Below are 19,717 nucleotides of genomic sequence, written 5' to 3'. Positions count from 1 at the left end.
CTACTTCATGTTTACAATCCAGTTGACTAAAGGTATCAAAAGCACCCAAAATATATTGATATATTACAAAACTTATTTTTATTTTCTGGAAACATTTCTAAACAAGCTTTATAAAATGTGACTCTAGGCGCACGTGGGTGGCTCAGTGCCTTAAGCATCCAACTTCGACTCAGGTCATGATCTCACAGTTTGTGGGTTCAAGCCCCGCATGGGGCTCTGTGCTGACAGCTCAGAGCCTGGAGCCTGCTTCGGATTCTGTGTCTCCCTCTCTCTCTGCCCCTCCCCTGCTCACGCTCTGTCTCTCCCTCTCTCTCAAAAATAAATAAACATTAAAAAAAAAATTTAAAAACAAAAACAAAGAAACACCCCACTCCTCCTCCTGCTGTCTGGAAGCTTCTTTCTCACTTCCTATTCGCCGTGCAGCCTGTTGCAGCTCAGCTCCTCCTGACTATTCTCCCAAAGGTCTTCCGTGACCAAATGGCAAGACGTTGGCTACCTACTCTTAACCCGACCATTCCTCAGAGCCCGCCACAGCTTTGCATGTCTTCTCTCCAAAACCCTCGTTCCTCCATGGCTTCTGTGGAGCTCTCCCCATGCTTTCCGTCTCCTTTTCTGGCTCTCTGGCTGCCTCCCTTTCCACTCCTTCAATGTCAGCGCTCCCTAAACCCCTTCAGCACCCGTCTCTTCTCCGCACCCACGCTCCCCCGGGCAATCCGGTGAACCCCATTTCAGCAGCACACCGCGCTGAAAGCCCACATGGATATACTGGGCCCAAGTCACCCTCCCGCACTGTCTGTCTAGGGGCATGTCCAGTCAGCTCTTTGGAACACATCTCAAACCCAACATGACCAAAACCGCGCCTGCTCACTAAACACACAGGATGATTCTGAAGTGGACGCCTTCAAAGAGTTACAATACCATCTGACTTCTCTCTAGGGAGTCAGATCGAGCGCTCTGTGTTTACACCACTCCTGCCCCGGCCTGGAGGAAACGAAGGTGGTGCTGGGCTGCCGTCTGCCATTTCAACCACTCACTGCCAGTAAAAATGCTACGTTTCCTCGCTGTCCTCTGACACGAGAGGTGCGCGCTGAGCATCTCTGGGACTACGGAAATAGAACCCTGACAGTTCCTTCGCGAGTTGGTTTTTGTGACATATTCCTAATATTGCCTCATTAATCAATAAGCAGTTTTTGAAAGTGTTCAATTCTCTTGAATCCCCCTGTGCTGCTATTCGTTCCCACTCTAAAGGCCGCCACCCGCATGCGGACAGGTGCTTCTGCAATCTCTAGGATTAAATTTCACCGGAAGGTGAGCCTTATGAAAGCAGGGCCTGCGTTTTATTCACTGCCGTGGCCCCAGCACCTAGAGCACGACCTGCCACACAGCAGGTGAACAGACTAGACCCCAAGAGCTATTTCTCGAGTGAGTCAAGAATGTACACGAAGTAGCACAGTATCTGGCCGTCGACTCAGAAGTCTCCCACCGACCCTCGACCCCGGCTCCCCGTTCTGCTTTCCCAAGGTTTTTTGGGGTATGGAAGATATCCCTCAAAATGCCTCGGGGGCCCCCCCCCAAATGGTTTTTCACTCAGTGTTTTCCCTACCGGACGGGTGTCCAAGGCTCTCAAAGACAGCCAGGTGTGTGAGGCTTGCCCTGCTTCTCACCTGATTCCCTGGGAAGGTCACCAGGGACAAGCTAGCACGGCTGGTTTCCTCCCTGCGGTCGGCAGAACTTGCCACATCTCCTGCGCCTGCTTCCACGTGCCCCCCACTTCTAACCTGCTGCCCACAGCTGCTCGCCTAACTCCTCCACTCTGTACTGATAATGTGGCAAAAAAGGAAGTCACCATGGAGAACCAAATAACTATCATCTATGCCTGAAAAGGGAGGGAGGGAATGGCTTTATTCTTGTCTGGCGGAGTCGGGTTCGGGAGCCTTGTGACAGCTATTTTCTTAGGGCTGTCTCAGCTGTTTCAGAACGCTAAGATTGCACTGATGGAAACCGCAGCACTGGACGCATGATACATCACTACAGGCATGTCCCGAAAGTTCGAACGCAGGCAGACACGTGTTCGCTTTCTAGGCAAAAGACAGGTATCTCTCATCGTAACAAATGAGACTGAAACGTGACCAACACACTGAAGATGCTCATTCCCTGCATAAGCTGGAAGAGCCGAACAAAATGAAAGGTCCGGTCTCCGAGAAAAGCACATGCCAGTGACAAACAGCAACGGCCTAAATAAAACACAGGTTACCAGTTTGTTTGGGTTGCTTTCTTCCTGCGGGTTCTTAAAGACAGACCGTTAATTCATTTGCTTGAGATGGCTTAGGTGTCCTCAGCATTAACTTCAGACACTGTGCATCCATGATTACTCTAGTAGCCATATATTACTGCAAATAATGAAACAAAATCACATGTTATTAGAAAATAGGGAACAAGAGACAGGAAAGCCTTCATTTCATTTTAAGCTAAAAAGAGCACTTTGGAGGCACGTCATTCAAGAATATTCTCAACCTCAAATTGAGCAGCAATCGGGAGGTGAGGAAAACACGAGCTGAAGACCCAGGAAACCTGAACACAGCCAGTCCCGTGGTCTCTCCCCCTGCGCAGATGTTTGAGCAGAGTACTGGTTAAATGGAATGTCACTTCCACCACTGTCTAAGACAAGGTTATGGGCCAAACTCATTTTCTTTAAAGCTGTGAGATTTAATTTTTTTTGACAAGTTTCAAAAGAGAGGAATAGTTGGGGACGTACAGGGGAAACTTCCCAGTATTATATCATCCTATTAGACATAATTAGGGAGAGAAAGACTGAAAGAGTCTCAGGACACATCTCAATACCCTTTGGCCTGGCCAGCCTAGAAGTTCGCCAGTAAGTAACAAAGGAAACAGGGATTCGACTGGGTCCATTGATAGAGTGCTTTTACTATTCTCCCAATATCACGGACTCTGGTTCCAGAATGGCCATGTGGCAACAGCAAAGACATAAATACTCAGGACTGCATGGCATGAAATGACCTCACGAAAGAACTGGGAGGATTTTTCTGCCTTATGTTTGTTCTCGTAACTATGCATCAGCATCTTGATTATTTTAAGATTGCCAATTTGGTGGGGGGGGGGGGGGTCCTGCAAATTTCACCACGAAGTAGTTCACTCAGGGCATTAAATTTGTGTGTTGGTTTTTCACTCTAAAGTTCTCTTTTCCAGCTGCCTGTATTCTCCCTTCTCTCCAATCTTCTGGTCCCTGACTGTCACCTGCCCTCCATGGTCATTCCCATAGTCATTCTCCCTTCATACATTCTTGGATTTAAGATCTCTGGCCTCATAAACACGCCTAACTTGTGACCCTGAGACGCTGTCCAGTCCATTCATCCATTCTCCCACCCAAAACTGTTCTAGAGGCTGGTCCATGGCCTCCCCACCCCAGAAACTTCAGTCACAGCCACGTGTAAATAACTCACAACAGAACCTGTGCTCCTCTTTAAACATCAACAGACTATATCATAGCCTCCCTTGATAACTCATAGCAATGACCCAGATCCTAGCATAGAGTTTCTTCTCACAGTCGGATGTACATTAATGTCCAGTAATATTATCAGAAAAAAATCCAATAGCCACCTTCACAGCCTTGAAGCACACATTCTTTCTTCTCTTTGCCCGGTAGGACTACGGGGCCAAAATACATTCAAAGCTCAATTATAAGAATGTAATGCCACAAGTCTTAACAACAATAAAAAAAAAAGTCTACTTAAATTCTACCAATAAATAAATTCCATCAATAACCTCTGCGGGAAGAGAAGGGTGGGCATGCGGGCCATTCCACAACCCGAGAACACCAGAACTGCTGGAGGAAGAACTTAGACGCCTGTCTGCCTCCCTGGGGGATTCGGATGCACAGCCAGGTTTCAGAACCACTCCTTTAGTGGAGAGAATATACAGGCTGTAGCACCGGACATCCCTGGAGACTGAACAAATTTCTTAATTCTACGAGTTTACTTGTTCACAAATGGGGAGGCTGCCTTGCAAGACTGTTGAAAAGTCTACAATCAACATGTGCAATGTGTGTAAGTATACTTACACAGGTAAGTATTCAGTAACAGGAGCTATTATTACTGTTGCTGCTTTCTTGTATCACTATTACCCAGGGCTCTTCTAAAACTTTTTCTCTGAACCTGCATTTCTTTGAGAAGAACAGAAAGCAGTGTGTTTGTAATAGTTTTACCAATGACACCTGACTAGAAGGACAGACAGATTTCCCGTGTCCGCACCTAAAAGTCTCATACAGGCCACTGTTTACAAGGAAACAAGAAAAACCCCTCAAGGAGTGGCTGCTGATTCACTACCATCTTTTCTGCTCGTCCCGTCCACACCCAGGCGCCCGCTCTCCTGGGAGGGTCACTCGGCACCTGTCCCCACGGTTTCTGTGTTCTCAGTGGGGCCCCCCGCGCCCCCCCCCCACGACCCCAGCCTGGCATTCATCGTCCCCGCTGCACCATCTTCGCAGCTGCACAGAAACAAGCTGGTTAAGCCCCGAGTCCTGCCATCTGTGGACCATCGCTCTCGTGCCTGCATGTTAGCAGAAGTCCACGGAAGACCCCGTGCTCTGCAGGATCACGACCAGATACGTGTCGCTGTTTTTCTCAATAGTCCTCGTATGGAAAGAAACCAGTCTTCTTCAGGTCAAGGGATAACTGTGTGTTCCTCTTCGTCCACTGTATCCAGTAAGCACATTACCCATGCAGACGTCCTTTTCTGCACCCCATAGAACGGGCTGGATGTCAACAACACCTCCCCCAGAGCCAGCAAGCGAGCCTCTGACCCATAGTATTTCACAAGCCCTAACGTACCCAGGGAAGGCTCGGCTCTGAAAGCCATACCAAAGCACTCATAAATTTCAGACTGCCCTAATCATCCCCTCCTTTTGCTAAGAAACCAGTTGGAGTACCACTTCAGACCCATTATTCTTATAATGAGAACTTTCCTTCGCAATCCTCTGTCATATCAACCTAATCAAGTGTCAGGACTATTACTGATACTGAATTTTACTTTAATTTCAAGTATGTTTACTAACAAAGCAAAGGTGAACATTCTTTAAAACTGGTTGTCTAATGAAAATACAAAAATTCTTTGGTTATTTTTGTTCATTATTTTTATTAATCATGACGAAACTCAGTAAGAACTCTCACGTGAGTAAAACTATCTCTTTAAGTATCATTTCAAAATTTTAGAGCGTAGAGACAAAGAAACATGCCGATTCTTCTAGATACAGGTGACACATTCATCTCTCCAACTTTCTAACGACTTCCACTTTTGAAAGACTCATCTAGCTTCAACATATTTAAGCCCACGCTCGCCCCCGATATTAGTATTATTTAATTCTCAAGTAGGGTTTAGAAATTTTTACAAATTCGAAAAAGACTTCAAAAACTTAGGTTAGAAAGGAAGAGAAAGAGTAGAGTCAAAACTAATTAGAAAGGCCCATAATGGCAATTTCCTTTTTTAAAGGCCACTGTTCCAAAGTGCCTACATTTATCTATCTCCCTCTGTATCTGTTGCTTTTCAGATCCTTCGCATCAGCACATTATCTATACCGCGGGATATTTTCATCCTCGACAAGGTAGAAAGCTTGTCTGCCTCCCTGTGTTATCTGTCCGCGTTCCATTTGAATCCAATTTCCTTGCATTACCTCTGCCCAGGTCAGGGATGAATGGCTGTCAAATTCCCAGTGGAATAAAAAGAAAAACCCTTTCTTCCTGAGGCAGCAAGTTTCAATTCACAGAGCACATGGCTAATCTACATATGTGAAGGTCACGGCACTTCAGTCAAAGAGGTTAAGAATGGAACAGCTCACGTAAGGGGTTGTCTTAAACATCTTGGCATGATGCCCAACAAGTAAGATTGTTGAAAAGCAATAGATAGCTTCTGGCAGCGGTAAGGGGAAAAATATTTTGATCATGTGATGCCGCACACACTACCTAGTTTATTTCATGTGTGAAACTTTGCGCGTCCCTAAAAAATACCACGCGTGCAAATCAAACCCAGATTTCCGCCTCCCCAGTTTAGCCATGCTAGTACACCTTCCTCTTCATAAAATACATTCATATGAAGTTTCTAGACGCACCAAGAATAAAACGTCCACATATTAACAACCAGTTGGCGCAAATAATCTTAAGAGCTGATTACAATGTCTTTACATTAGTTTTTCAAAGAACCATGAAACACCAGGAAAGGGTAGTTAGACTAAAAAAGCACATTCCTTTGAGTTACCCGAATATAACTGTCTTAAATAAAATTCACCTTCTCCCTCCATTCTTCTCTCCCTCCTCATTAATAATACAGCAATACGGAAAACTACAGGAACTTAATGCACAATAAAAGACAAAACACAAAATTGCTTTTCACGTCCTATCTTCACTAATTAATTGCTGAATAAAAGTAAACCATTACTGTTTTAAAGTGTTCATACTTCTGACAAATGTCTCAATGGAGGAGGAAAAACAAAGTCTCGCCCCACATAATGGACAGCAGGGGAGAAACCAAGACCTTCACAAGGCACGCCTCTGCCTGCTGTAGCATGGCACCTTCTGGAGTGTTCTCTCTACTCAGCCAAATGAAACTGAAAGGGAGCTGGCACCAACAGTCGGGAAAGGGAAGACTTTCAAACCCAGCAAAATCATAACAAATGGAACTATAATTTTTTAAACTTTTCAACAGTTAACAATAATAAACTGTTTCTTTCGCACATGGAGAAAATTAATTAAAAGCAAAAGATCCATCTCACCAATCTGCAAGCTGTCTGCCTACCACCAATTTCCTTCCATTCAAAATTTACACTGCTTATGAGGCCTGAGTTATTCAATCCATATTCTAATTACATGGGATAGGAAGTAAGATGAAAACATTCCACAAACCGTCTTCTTTATTTTAATCACCAATATTCACTTTATAACCTAAGGATACCCTACGCGTGTTCTTCTACGCTAACCAACGAACACCACGATGTTTAACAATTTTTCAATATTCCCCGGATATCTTTTCATCTGGTACAGTGTCCCGACGCCAAGGCCACTAAATATTTGTTGATGATGGTGAAATTAAATGCTCCAATTATCGATCTTCTGAATTTATTTTTCCTTACCAGTTAAAAAACCAGGACTGTAAGAAAAGACTGGAAAACTACAGCAGACATTTTGGAAATGTGATCGACTGCCCCAGCACTCACTCTTCCCAAACACATGGCAAGGGACAGACACATGAGGCAATAAAAAAAGAACTGTCTGGATTCGAAATAGGCTTCAAATGCTAACCTACTTGTTCCGAGAGGAAAGACTAATAGGCTGTTAAATTAACTTGTCAAATTAACTAATACCGAACCACAGCTAACTCATTTTAATTCCTTATCCATGAGAAAATACAATCCTTTGTTACTTTTTGAAAGCATCCCCTTCCTTGCCAGGCAGTGTACCAGAACTTTATCAAGTGTCCTTCTTAAAACAATTCCATGGGTTAAGTCTTCCTTCCCATCTCCTTAGACCAGAGGGAACTTCAAACGCCAGGGAGTAAAGAGGCTAGCCCAAGGTCACACAGGTGGTGAATGTCCAATCTTGCAGGTTCTCTAACCTGCACACCTTTGGCTCTTGCCCTTGCCCGTCCTGCTTCCATTCCCAAGCCTCTTCACTAATGTAACTTCTAACTGACCAGCTCTCAGCTTATTAGACCTTATTTAGCGCAGCGCCTTCTTACCCCTACCCCGACCCCAGTCCAGTCTGTGTGAGATGAGACACCAACATCAAGACTTCTCCCACCAAACTATTTACACTGTATTGTGTAGCACGGTTACTGGCCCTTAGGCCCTGCGTTGTCATTTTACCAAGGTCCACCATCCAGTACAGTACAGGCACACATACCAGGTCGTCCACAAACATCTGCCCGATACCCTGGCTCTTGCTATGATGACACAAATCTCTAGTCCCAAAGCCCTGACGACACACAGGAGATTGTTCAATACGGTGAAGGTAAATGAACTGAATTCTAAATCCTTCATGCTAATGACACTATAAAGTCATCTCTTTAGCTGAAAATTCACCTTATGATGCCCAAACAAAAACCCAAATTAAGATCAGTTTCTCATCAATATCACAGCACCTAAGAACAAACTCCAAGTATGCTGACCCTCCACATAAAACCTTGAAGCAGTAACTGAACAGATTTTCTTGCAACGGATGTTGGAAATGTATAATACACGCATCAGGAAATTTTCAGTTTGGATACATTATCAACTATTCAAATAGTTCTTAGATGATGCACTTTGAGGGATATAGTCTTTCTGCAGAAGAATAATGTAGCCATTCATTTTAATTTCCACTTTGTAAAACACCAGGAGTCCATGACAATTCACCAGGGAAAATTATGGATTATACGTTATATTTACTCTTTGTATCTTAAGCACCAAGTGGTGCTCAGTAAGATTTGTTCATAATAGAATTAAAGTTTGTCCCTGATACTTTTATAAATCTCAGCATTAACAGAAAGAAAGAAAGAAAGAAAGAAAGAAAGAAAGAAAGAAAAGAAAGAAAAGAAAGAGAGAAACCATTCCTCTCTACATATCCGAGGCAGGCCCTTGGCATTCATTCTCAGCTTTGACATTCCCTACTTTGACTATTTGAGAGCAGCACCACCCTTGGTGATACACAGAGTAAATGATAATCTTGCTAAGGACCAAATGTGAACCACAGAGTCAGTAAAATTGAAACAGATACAGAAGTAAGTTACTTAAGCATGAATCAGAGACCAAAGTCCACCATTCAGAATTGCAAAAAAGCCTAGTTTTAATTTTTTGAAACTTTGTTCCTTTGCAGAAAACACTTCCCCTAAAAAAAGCTAGTCAATTTCATAGATCATGAAAGTGGAAAGGACAAAGACCTAGAAGATAGGAACAATTCTCAGAATCTACTAATTAACATTAACGACGGAATACCGTGAGGCAGCACCTGAGATCCAATGACGCCATCCATCACAGTTCTATTGATCAACCAAAACCAATTCATCCAATTGTTCACAAGAGTCCCAATGAGTACAAAACTACATTTTGTGAGGGAAATTGCCATGGTATTCACAAAATCTGTATATTTGCATAGACCTCAGTTTATATTCACTGAACATGTCTGGGACCCAGTATAGTTTAATAAGATGTTCAGTGGTGCATTGCTGATTAGGCACCATATTTTTTAAAATTCAGAGCAGCACAGAATTTTGCAGCTGGGAGGGACTGGGGTCACCTAATTGATGGAGGCAGGGGCTTATCTGCGACCACACCCCTGAACCGCATCAGGGCCAGGCAGAGAACAAGAACTCAGGGCTCACTACACAGTGGGAAGGCAGGTGGGAAGAAAAGAGACACCACGGAACAATGCCACCGATTTACAGAGATGACCTCAGCGGCGGCCCCGCCCAGCAGCCAACATTCCAGATCAGGAAACTGAGCCTCTGCCATATCTCAGAGAAAATGGGCACTCAAGCCTACAAATGAATCAAAGTCTGACCAACTCCAAGCCCAAGATCTTTCCATTACATCAGGATGCCTCGTAATATATTCGCATTCTCTCATAAATCCTCATAATGACAGAAATAAACTAATATACAACAAACATACCAGTTCCCTTAGAAATATGTCTGCTTCTTCAGACAGACTCTTGCTCAGCAGTAGCAATGTTTTACGTTTCTATTTCCAAGGTCATTTATAATTCATTGGGTAAAGTGAATTTATTATAAAAAAATATGAGCTGAAAGCAGAAAATTTAAAGGATATTAGAATGGGGTTACAGCTTGATATATATATATATGGTCACGGAAACTTCAAATTTGCTTCTTAAGTTTTCATAAATTAGTTGCCAAACTCTAGACAAATTTTAAAATTACCAGTCATTTCAAAATAAGGTTATGAAGCGCGGTGAGTGGTTTAACTTCTAAGATGCTCATCACAAAAAGAAACAGGAGATACTAAGAATTCTGGAACAGCCTCCACTAATCATCAATGCCTCGCTTTCTGAAAGGTTTATTTCAGGACCCAGAAGCAGTAGCTGAATTTACTCCTCAGCCAGCATACATTATCTAAACAGTTACCAAAAATACTCCAGCAATCCAAGTATCTTCCTAAATCTGAGCAGACTGTTTTAACTTTTTTCCAAGAGCCTATGTAATGTAGAAAACTGAGAAAAAGAAAAAGGACCATTCTATATAAATTTCGAACTGATTATATTTTCCTTCTCTTAGTTATTATTCTTTGTAGCGGGATCTTTATTTTGTTCCGGCACAAAGCCAGTAATTGATTGGTAGAAATGGAAAAGAGTCACTAGCTCACATCAACTATATCACAACAATCTACAATTATTTGTTTTGCCAAAATCCACTCCCCCACCCAAAAAAAGCTGGCCAACAGACTGCTGACCCACATGGTTGCTATTTGCATTCTGTTTAAATGAGCCAGTTCTAAGTCAACGATGCCAAAAATGCCATGCCCAGGTTCAGTGGGGAGAGGCTTGGCACGCTGTCTCTCTGAACTGCACACAGAAGCAACAGCCATCCCCAGACCCTAGCTACCGTCCGGCACTGGGCTGATTAGGAAAATGGGTGCTTAATAAATATTTGCCAACCGATCATCTGGAGTAGATACTTGTCCACCACACACGTCACAGCATGCACAAATGCTAAGTGTTTACACCTTAAAAAATCATTATTGCTTCCAAGCACACACTCTTAAATCACAGTTCACTCTCTGTGTCCTCTGTGGAATCCATGGTTAATATACACAACTGATCGGCTAAAGATGCGACTACATATCAGCATCAATGGCAGCGAAAATACAATTCCAAATTTTACACACAAAAAAGCCTCTTCTGAAGACTAACCAGGATTCAAGAAGCAACCCTTTGCAGCTGCCTCTAAATTTAATTAAAAGACCAATCATCTTAATTTAGGAATTTTTCCACATACAAAGAATTTCTGCAGCTTTACAAAGGACTACAAATTAAAAACATAAGGGGGGAAGCACAAACTTGGGGGCACAGAACACTATGAAAAAAGACCCAGCATCACACGGACTGGCTGTTTGCTCAGGCTAGGGGCGGGGGGGACTGGGATGGCCCAAAACCTAAAACACAACTGGAAAAAAAATGACCATTGTAAATGACTTTGACCGATAGAAGGATATAACAAGTAATTTAAAAAAGAAGCTAAACATGCAAAAGATAAGAGAAGTAAAGGGAAAAATGATCATGCTAACAGTTCGTTTCCACATCCTATCATCTAACCAAGTACGAGGCTTCTCTCAACAAAGTATCCCAAACCTTTCAACAGAAAGGCTTCAAAAAGCTGCTTTTAAACTTTTAATGACCTGACAATGAAACAACGAACCCACATAGGACACACTTACACACTTCGGAACAGACAAAACCTGGGAAGATCACCCCAAAGTCAGAGCTGGGCAGAAGTAGTGGAACGAACACACACATACACACACGCGCGCACGCGCACACACACACACACACACACACCCCTTGAGCACTGCTAGGGAACATGTGAGGAAGGATTTACTAATCAACTACAAAGCAGCAAGATTAATGGCCATGAAAAGATTATTTTCCTTATAATACACATTATAACTAACCATTTGAAAGTCTGACATGAAGGAAGGGAAGGAAAAAATGTACTTTTTTATTTCTGTTTGGGAAGACAAAAAGTTCTGGAAATCAGATGGTGGTCCACAACAATGTGAACGTACTTAATGTCACTGAACTGCACACCTAAAAATGAGTAAAACGGTAAATTTTATGTTCTGTGTTATTTTACCGCAATAAAAAAATACACAGATATAATTTTTTTTAGCAACCCATAGTTTTCAAAGCGTGGTCCAGGATTTTCTTCCGGTTTTCATCAAATATGGCTTCCCTTCCAGAGTCACCTAGTAAGTAACGACCTGTCTGAGTCTCAAGTTTCATCTTTCATCAAGGCCCAAATGAGACCCTGAGAAGTGCATCCTACAAAAGATGGTGAGCAGAGGCCAAATCTACTTCAATTCAAAAGGTCGGTCTTGCTATGACAGATCTGTTCCAGATTCTACTGCCACCTACCTAAAATAAGAGTGTCCACTGGTAAACCGGATATGCTGAAGATCTTAGAGCTCTGGTCTCTTTCCTACCAATAAGCATCATCCAAGAAACAAATTAATTTCATCATTAGTTCATCTGTCAAACTCAGTGGCCTTCTAGTATTCTTGGCACTGATCCATTCAGAAGTGGGCTTTTGAAAACTGTCTATTGGATCCTATTCAAACACGTAAATCTAAGGAAATAGTTTTCTCAGAATTATTCCAACTTAAAGCCTTTGAAAATAGAACATGTTTGCTGAAAACTTACTGCGGAGCCACACATTTTAGTTTGATAAATCCACTCGCTCACTCAATTAGTGTGAATTGTTAAGTTAAAACCACAGTATGCATGTAGCAACAACTCCATTCATTCCAGTGTTAGCGTAAGGCAAAATAAGCGTGTACTTAATGACACCTGGGTACCGCTACCTCTATCATTTTCTCTTCACCAAAATTCTCAGGGGAAAAAGTCACCAACGTACACCAAGTTTTTAGATCAAAGTTATCATTCAATCATCCAATTAAACCAAAAAGAGCCACTTAATCTTGTATAAATAGCCTCCGAACTGTAAAAGCAGTATCGTTTGATAGTTGTACATCTGTGATATGCGCATCCTCAGTGGGTAAGCAGTTGTGCCCGGTACTTCTCCCCCTCCCTACACACACACACACACACACACACACACACACACACACAGAGAAGTCAAATAGAGAACCCTCAGCCTCCCATACACATACACAGCCAGGTGTGCTCCTTCACATATCCACAGAGAATCTGCACAAATATCCTGATGAAGAAAGGGCACCTCAGAAAAACCCTGTGACCAACAAGTATCTGTTTCTAAAAAGGCCTAGGATGTGCAAGTGGCCCGTAAGCATAAACAGCATTATAAAATGTCATAAAAATTTTGTAACATCCACTCTGAAAATCTAATTATTGCAAGAAAAAAATTAAAGGAATTTGAGTTTTATTAACATTCCTTTTGAGCCTCCATAAATCTGTTGGTTTAAGTGATACATGACAGTTCTTTCAAATGTAAATATAAGCTTCAAAACTTCCAAAACTACACACAGGCCAAAATGAAAGTGACACAAGTGAGTTATTAGTTCCTTTTCCTCAATGATGGATCAAAGTACACAGATCCATTAACTGAGCAGTGTCAGTCTAGCATAGTGAGAAAAACCTCTAAATTTAGGACGCGGGGCAAAAACCTAATATAGTCAGTCCCCAGTGCAATACATCCAAAATTTACATGTCCAAATCAGTCTTCAAGATAAGTAGCAAAATTTCAGAGACCCCAACAAATTTTAAATCGAACCACTCTCATCCTAGGAGAGAACAAGAGTTAAATAAGTGAAATGATCATCTTTTCAGTTTGCCTGTCATATAGGTATTTATCCTATGGAAGTAAGTAAGTTCCTATTACATCAGAAGCCATTTTTTTTTTAGATGTACTCTGCCCCAAAATATAAAGTAACAAAGTCCATTAATAAGAAATAGAACTGAAAACTCAACCCCATTCTCTTACACCTGTTTTCTTTAAAACGTGTGTCTAATAAAACTACCAAATGAATTTATGAGCCTTCCTCTACACTGTCTTACATTTTCAAAATTGGTCCTCAAACCAGAATTAACACTATTTTTACACCAGCATGAAGATGTTATTCTCTCAATTCTAATGGAATAACATGATATTTAGAGGGAAGGTACATTAGTTTAAGTGTCTAAGAGTGACGTGGATTATTTCCATCTCTACAACACGCTTGTGATATTCTGACACAATATGATGCCGGGGAAAATGGAACAAGCAGAAAAAGCCCTGCCAAAGATTGATCCCGAAATACAGATAAAAAGCACAACCAAAGTAAAAAGGGGAGTTAAGGCTTCTCATTACAGAGCCAAGACAAGAATACGATGCTCCCTAGAACATACTTATCAATTTTATGCTAATATAAACGTAAATTTAAGTGACAGCTGCCTTAAAGAGTAGTTATCATCAAAATAAAATGGTCAAAACTAAGCACACAGAAATCAGGATATCCAAAGAAAACAATTTTAAACCACGCACCCTTTCCTCCCAGGTAACCTAGGAAAACAGAAAACTGTAAATATTTTCTATGTATTTTGTTTTGGTTTTTTAAATGCTAGGCCTTTTCTATGAACCACAGCTGCCAATTCCACATTCTCTGACGACACAGCAGCCAGCCAGCCAGCCATATCTCAGCAAATATATTAATTCAGGGCACAACAATTTCTTTACAAGGTTTAAAACATCAGATAGGGTAAAACATCACTGGGAGGGGAAGTGGGGAACGATGTTATGCTATAATGTATCTTATACAAATTTTAAGGTCATCAGGAACCAGTCTGTAACTTCCTGCTTTGTAAGCCAGCTAGTCACTTCTTTGAATGATAAATAAGGCTCTTTTTATTACGTTGTGTTATATTCTGTTAAACTGAAGTGAAAATAGCATTAATGGAATTTGGCACAGATGTGGACATTATACAATATTACTTACAGGAGCAGACCTCAGTACTCCTTTTGAACTGCTCTATCGAAATACTTTATCTCACAAAAAAACCCAGCAACAAACTGTATCATAAAATGGCTTATTTCACTTTTTAAAAAGACCTTCCCAATACAATATACAGACATATTTTGTTCCCAATTATAAAAACATTTGCTGCCCAATATAAACAATTCCTAAAATCAAAAATGAAACTAAATGTGCTAAAGCCACAAGAAAATTTCATCATTTAACAACGTGATTTAATAGTACTTTATGGCCTATAGTGGCATAGTGATTCAATATTTTGGACAAATAACTATGCCTTAATATAATGATCACAACAAATACTAAATAAATACTAGCTTCCCAAAAAGAAAATACATAAAAAAGACACATTCCACACATTATACGGCAAAGTACCTAAGAGAAATCTGTGAATCTAGGTCATATGCCCAGCAGTTTCCTTGCCCCTCAAAAATAAAAAAGCTATTCCCAAGGGTCACACCGAGGACATAATGGATTCACTCTCATTCCAAGAAAACAAAATACTTAAAATGATTGGTACCATTAAGAAATAATACTTTAAAGTAACAAGGACCTACATCTGCCTCTATCATCTCTCCGTTCTAGTTTACCAAGATGGGAATTTTAAACTATCCCTTTAAAAGCAAGCTGACAAAGCAAATCTTTTTAAAATTAATTACGTGGGTTTAGTTACACGAGCCTCCTCTGTGTTTTCACTTGTGTGCATCAAAAATGAAAATTGATAATCACAAATTTTCTATCAAGAGCAGGAAAATACATTCTCATTAAAAGTTAAACTCCAGTAACCAAAGATTTGAAAGCCAGTGGACACTAATGTCCTCGGCCAGGGATTCACAGGATTATCTGTTAAATTCAGTCCTGTGTTCACTCTGACGAATCTCTCCCCTAAGATATGACTGTTATTAAAATACGCCTTCCTAAAATAAATAAGCTAAGTAGATTACAACCGCTGTTATTCCTTCCTAACAAATGAGGATTTTAAAAACTTTCACAGCATTTAAGATGTCTACAAAAGAAAGATTATTTGGAAGAAACACACCCAGAACAGCTTGCATGAGATAGTTTCCCTAATACATGTGTAAGCACTTCAAATAAGGGTCACACCACCGAACCCAACAAAATAATCAAGAAGAAAATAATGAAATAATTTTCAGTATTTCACAAGATTATCCATGTTTCCCCTTTGATTAATTCTTGTGTACAAAATTATAGTTTCCTCACTTCATGCTTATGTCAATTCAATTGAAACTCCTTATCCACATTTTAAATGATCAGCACCGTTACAACATAAATTACTAGAAATACAGCTTTAATCTTGTTATAAAGCTAACTCAATATCCCTAAAAGAGACCGCTGCATATCAGGATCTTGAAATGTTAAGTTATCATTTTTAATTTTACACTAAACTACGTGTGCTGACAATTCACATTTTTCCCCCCACAGTTTAATCTGGAAAGGGCACTTCAATAAACGCTTTGCAAATCCAGAAATTGCTAAAATTTTTGGCTTCATTACATGTCAATTGCCACATCTTCATACTACAATTCAAGTCCGTGATATATGCAGTGTCCACATTAAGACTGTCAAAGATCTGATTTTTGTAAATGCCCAATACTGGACACCAGCATAATGTTTTCAGGATTTAATCCTCTTATTAATAACTATGATTCATAATAACTTAAGCTTTAAATAATATTCAACCTTACATCTGCTTGTAATAGAGCTCAGTTATTATTTGTGGCAAGAATTTTTGTGACTGTACTGCTCAGCACTTCTATTTACATCAGCAGTGCTAAATGCCCAATGGTGAGAGGGGAGCCAATCAGATGGCAGATTAGATGTCAACTCAGAGGCAGCTGTCTGGAGACTATTACAGCCAGTTTACCTCCACAATTCAAATTCCAAACCTTGCAAAGGAGATCAAGTCAGTCTTTAGGCTCAGCCTACGAGCAAGAAACAGCAAGAGTGCAGGACACTTCCTAATAACGCCGTAGGACTTGGGGGACAGCAAATTAAAGAAAATCCAAATAAATCTGATCCAAAAAGATCAATTTTCACTGGCCTGCTATTTTCCTGGACTTGCTGAATAAAATGTATGCCTGTTCCATGATCAAAATAAGTTCAACTTAACCGGGATGTGTCCCTTTAACGTAGCCTATCTGTTGAAGGTGACTCCTTTCCAGCAGCCTATAAGCCAAATAATGGATTTCCTGGCTATTCTCAGGAAGGAATCGATTTATTTTAGAATATTTTACCTCCACGTCGTTGTAAATTGGGGCATTCTTTTTGCTACGAAACATCCAAACTCAAAGCTCGCATCGAGTATCTCTGAATGGCCGGGCAGAACTACGAAAAACACACTGGGTTTGCCACAAAGCTAACCCATTTTTCCTGCCTTCACCTTGCAGGCTAAGAGGGAACGCGGTGTGGCTGGAGGTAGGACAAAGTTCCTCATTCTTTTCCCAGTTAAAGCTTATTGTTGGCGCTAAACGAGAAGACGGGGTCAATATTCCTCCCCGCACCGTACCGGCCGGGAGCGCCTATTTTGTTACAAAAGCCGCCCGAGCCGTCCCCGGCGCCCACGCCGCTGCCTCGCCGCGCGGTCCCCGGCTCCGGACGCGCGGCTCCGCGCCCGGGGTGGGGTGGCGAGGCGGGGGTGCTCGGCGGCCGGCCATCGCAGCGCGCGTCCCGGCCCTCGGCGAGACCCTCTTCCCCCAGGCCCCCGGGGCCCGGGCCGCGCAGTCGGGCGCCGCGCGCTCCCCAGCCTCCGAGGGAGGCAGCCGCGAGTTAAAATGGCTTTGGGCGCCTCGCCCCCGCCTCCCCCCCGGCAGAAGACGCAGAAAAAGTACGCGGAGAGAAAGAAACTAGGGCTCGAGGCGCGCGGCGAGGCCGCCGCGGCGGAAGCAGGCCCGGCCGGCGCGGGGGTTACCTGGGATCTGCCCATGGTCGGGCCGGGGGTGCCGGGGCTCATCGCCGGGTGGCTCCTTTGTTGCGCGGCCGCCCAGGCCGGGCTGGCAGCGGCGTACTGGGCGCCCATGTCCTTGCCCAAGCCCATGCCCGCGGCCGCCTGCTGGCCGCCCGCCGCCGCCCCCGCCGCCGCCGCCGCCGCCGCCGCCTGGGACTGGGGCTGCGACGGCGGCGGCGGCGGCGGCGCGCTGGGGCTGCTGTAGTCGGGGTAGCTGCCGCCGTAGCTCCTCATCATGGGGCTGGGCGAGGTGAGCAGCTGGTTGAGGGTCGGGGTGGCCCCCGACGGGTGCTGGTTCTGCCCGGCGAAGCGCTGGAAGCCCCCCGCCGCCGCGCCGGCGGCCGCCTTGCTGAGGCTCGCGGCCCCGCCGCCCCCGGGGCCCATCATCATGCCGCCGCCCTGCTGCCGGGGGGAGCTCAGCACCCCGTACCCCGAGGACGAGCCCCCATAGCCGCCGCCGCCGCCTCCTGCTGCTGCCGCCGCCGCCGCGGCCGCCGCCGCCACAGCTCCCGCTCCTGCTCCTCCTCCTCCTCCTCCTCCTCCGCTGCCGCCGCCTCCTCCTCCTCCTCCTCCTCCTCCTCCTCCTCCACCGCCGCCGCCGCCGCCGCCGCCGCCGCCCGCGCTGGGCCGGCTGTAGCCCGGATAATGGTTGTACTGGCTGTTGGGGTACCCTTCGTGGGAGTTCTGCAGGGGGTCCATGCTGTTGGGGGCTCCGGCGGCGGCTGAGGCGGAGTGCATCATCCCCATCCCGGGGCTTTGTTGTCCGCCATGTTGATCAAAGCAAGGCCCAGTGCGGCCGCCGGGGCCGCCGCTAGCAGGGGCAGCGCTGCCATAGTAATTATTAAACTCCGAGACGGCCGCCGGGCCGCCGCCGCCGCCGCCACCGCCGCCGCCGCCCCCGGGCACGGCGACCGGCGGCTGCTGCGCGCCCAGGGCGCCCAGGCCAGGGTGCTCGAACCGGCCGCCCGCCGGCTCCCCCATCTTGGGCGGTGCGTCGTCCTCGTCGCCCGGCTTGCTCAGCAGAGGCTGGCCCGGGGGGTCGGCCTGGCTGCCCGCGGCACTGTCCTTGGCGCCTCCATGTTGCGGCTGCTCCATGTCGGGACCGGGCTGAGCGGCGCCGCCGCCCGCGCCGCCGAGGCTGTTGTTGGAAATGGGATGTTGCTGCTGCTGCTGCTGCTGCTGCTGTTGCTGTTGCTGCTGCTGCTGCTGCTGCTGCTGGAACTGGTTTAGCTGCTGCTGTAGTGCGTGGTGGTGGTGGTGGAGGTGGTGGGCATGGTGGTGGTGGTGGTGGGCATGGTGGTGGTGGTGGTGCTGCTGGTGGGGCGGTGCGGCGGGGGCTTCGCCAACGGTTTTCAGTTTGTGGTTGGGGAGCAGCCCCGTCTCCATGGCCGAGCCCGGGCCCGACGAGGAGGAAGAGGAGGACGCCGCCGCCGCCGCCGCCGCCGCCGCGGAGGAGGAGGAGGACAGCGCGGCGGCGCTTCCACCCTCCTTGAGAGCCGCCTCGGAGCCGCCGCTCTTGGCGCTGTTAGTGCTGGCGGCGGCGGCCGCCGTGCTCGCGTTATGGGCCATGTTCAGTTCGTGACGGGGGTGCAGGGGGTGGTGGTGCACATTATTCAGGCCGCCGCCGTCGCCGCCGCCCCCCAGCATGGGTCCCGGTGCCGCCGCCGCCGCGCCGCGCGCCCCCGCCTCCAGGTCCCGGGCCCCGGGCGCCGGCCGCGGCCCGGGGGGCGCCCGCCGCTCGCCGCTGCCCGCCCGCGCCCGCGCCGCCGCCGCCGCCGCCGCTGCTGCCCGCGCGGCCATGATCGCCGCGGCGTGGCGAGGCCGGGCGGGGGGCGGGGGGAGACAATAAAACCCACTTTTTAGTCAGCGGCCCCTCCTGTGCGCATCCACACGCCCCGACGGGAATCGAGCGAGCCCCCTCCCCCTCCACAGGCCCCGCCGGAGCCGAACCGGGAGTCACGCCTTACGGTCTGGGCCTGTTCCCGCTGTGTGATTTCATGGTGAAAGTTTTTAGTTCAGGTTTAAATGAAACTTTTCTCTTTTCCTCTCTA

At 45.3% G+C, this 19,717-nt stretch overlaps 1 protein-coding gene across 9 annotated transcripts in view; it reads right to left on the bottom strand.

Annotated features, from left to right (window-relative positions):
- The window catches only part of ARID1B (AT-rich interaction domain 1B), a 450,840-nt gene extending 431,374 nt beyond the window's left edge, over positions 1–19,466 (bottom strand). For all 9 annotated transcript variants that reach the window (XM_047858467.1, XM_047858473.1, XM_047858469.1 and 6 more), the window contains exon 1: positions 17,631–19,466. In XM_047858467.1, coding sequence (XP_047714423.1) covers positions 17,631–19,466 — 1,836 coding nt within the window. The remainder of the gene's footprint in view (positions 1–17,630) is intronic.
- Positions 19,467–19,717: the final 251 nt, after the last annotated feature.

This window comes from Prionailurus viverrinus, chromosome B2 (genome assembly GCF_022837055.1).
Source record: "Prionailurus viverrinus isolate Anna chromosome B2, UM_Priviv_1.0, whole genome shotgun sequence".
NCBI classification, from domain to species: domain Eukaryota; kingdom Metazoa; phylum Chordata; class Mammalia; order Carnivora; family Felidae; genus Prionailurus; species Prionailurus viverrinus.
Note: the sequence above shows the minus strand (reverse complement) of the source record. Positions and strands in the feature narration are given on the sequence as shown.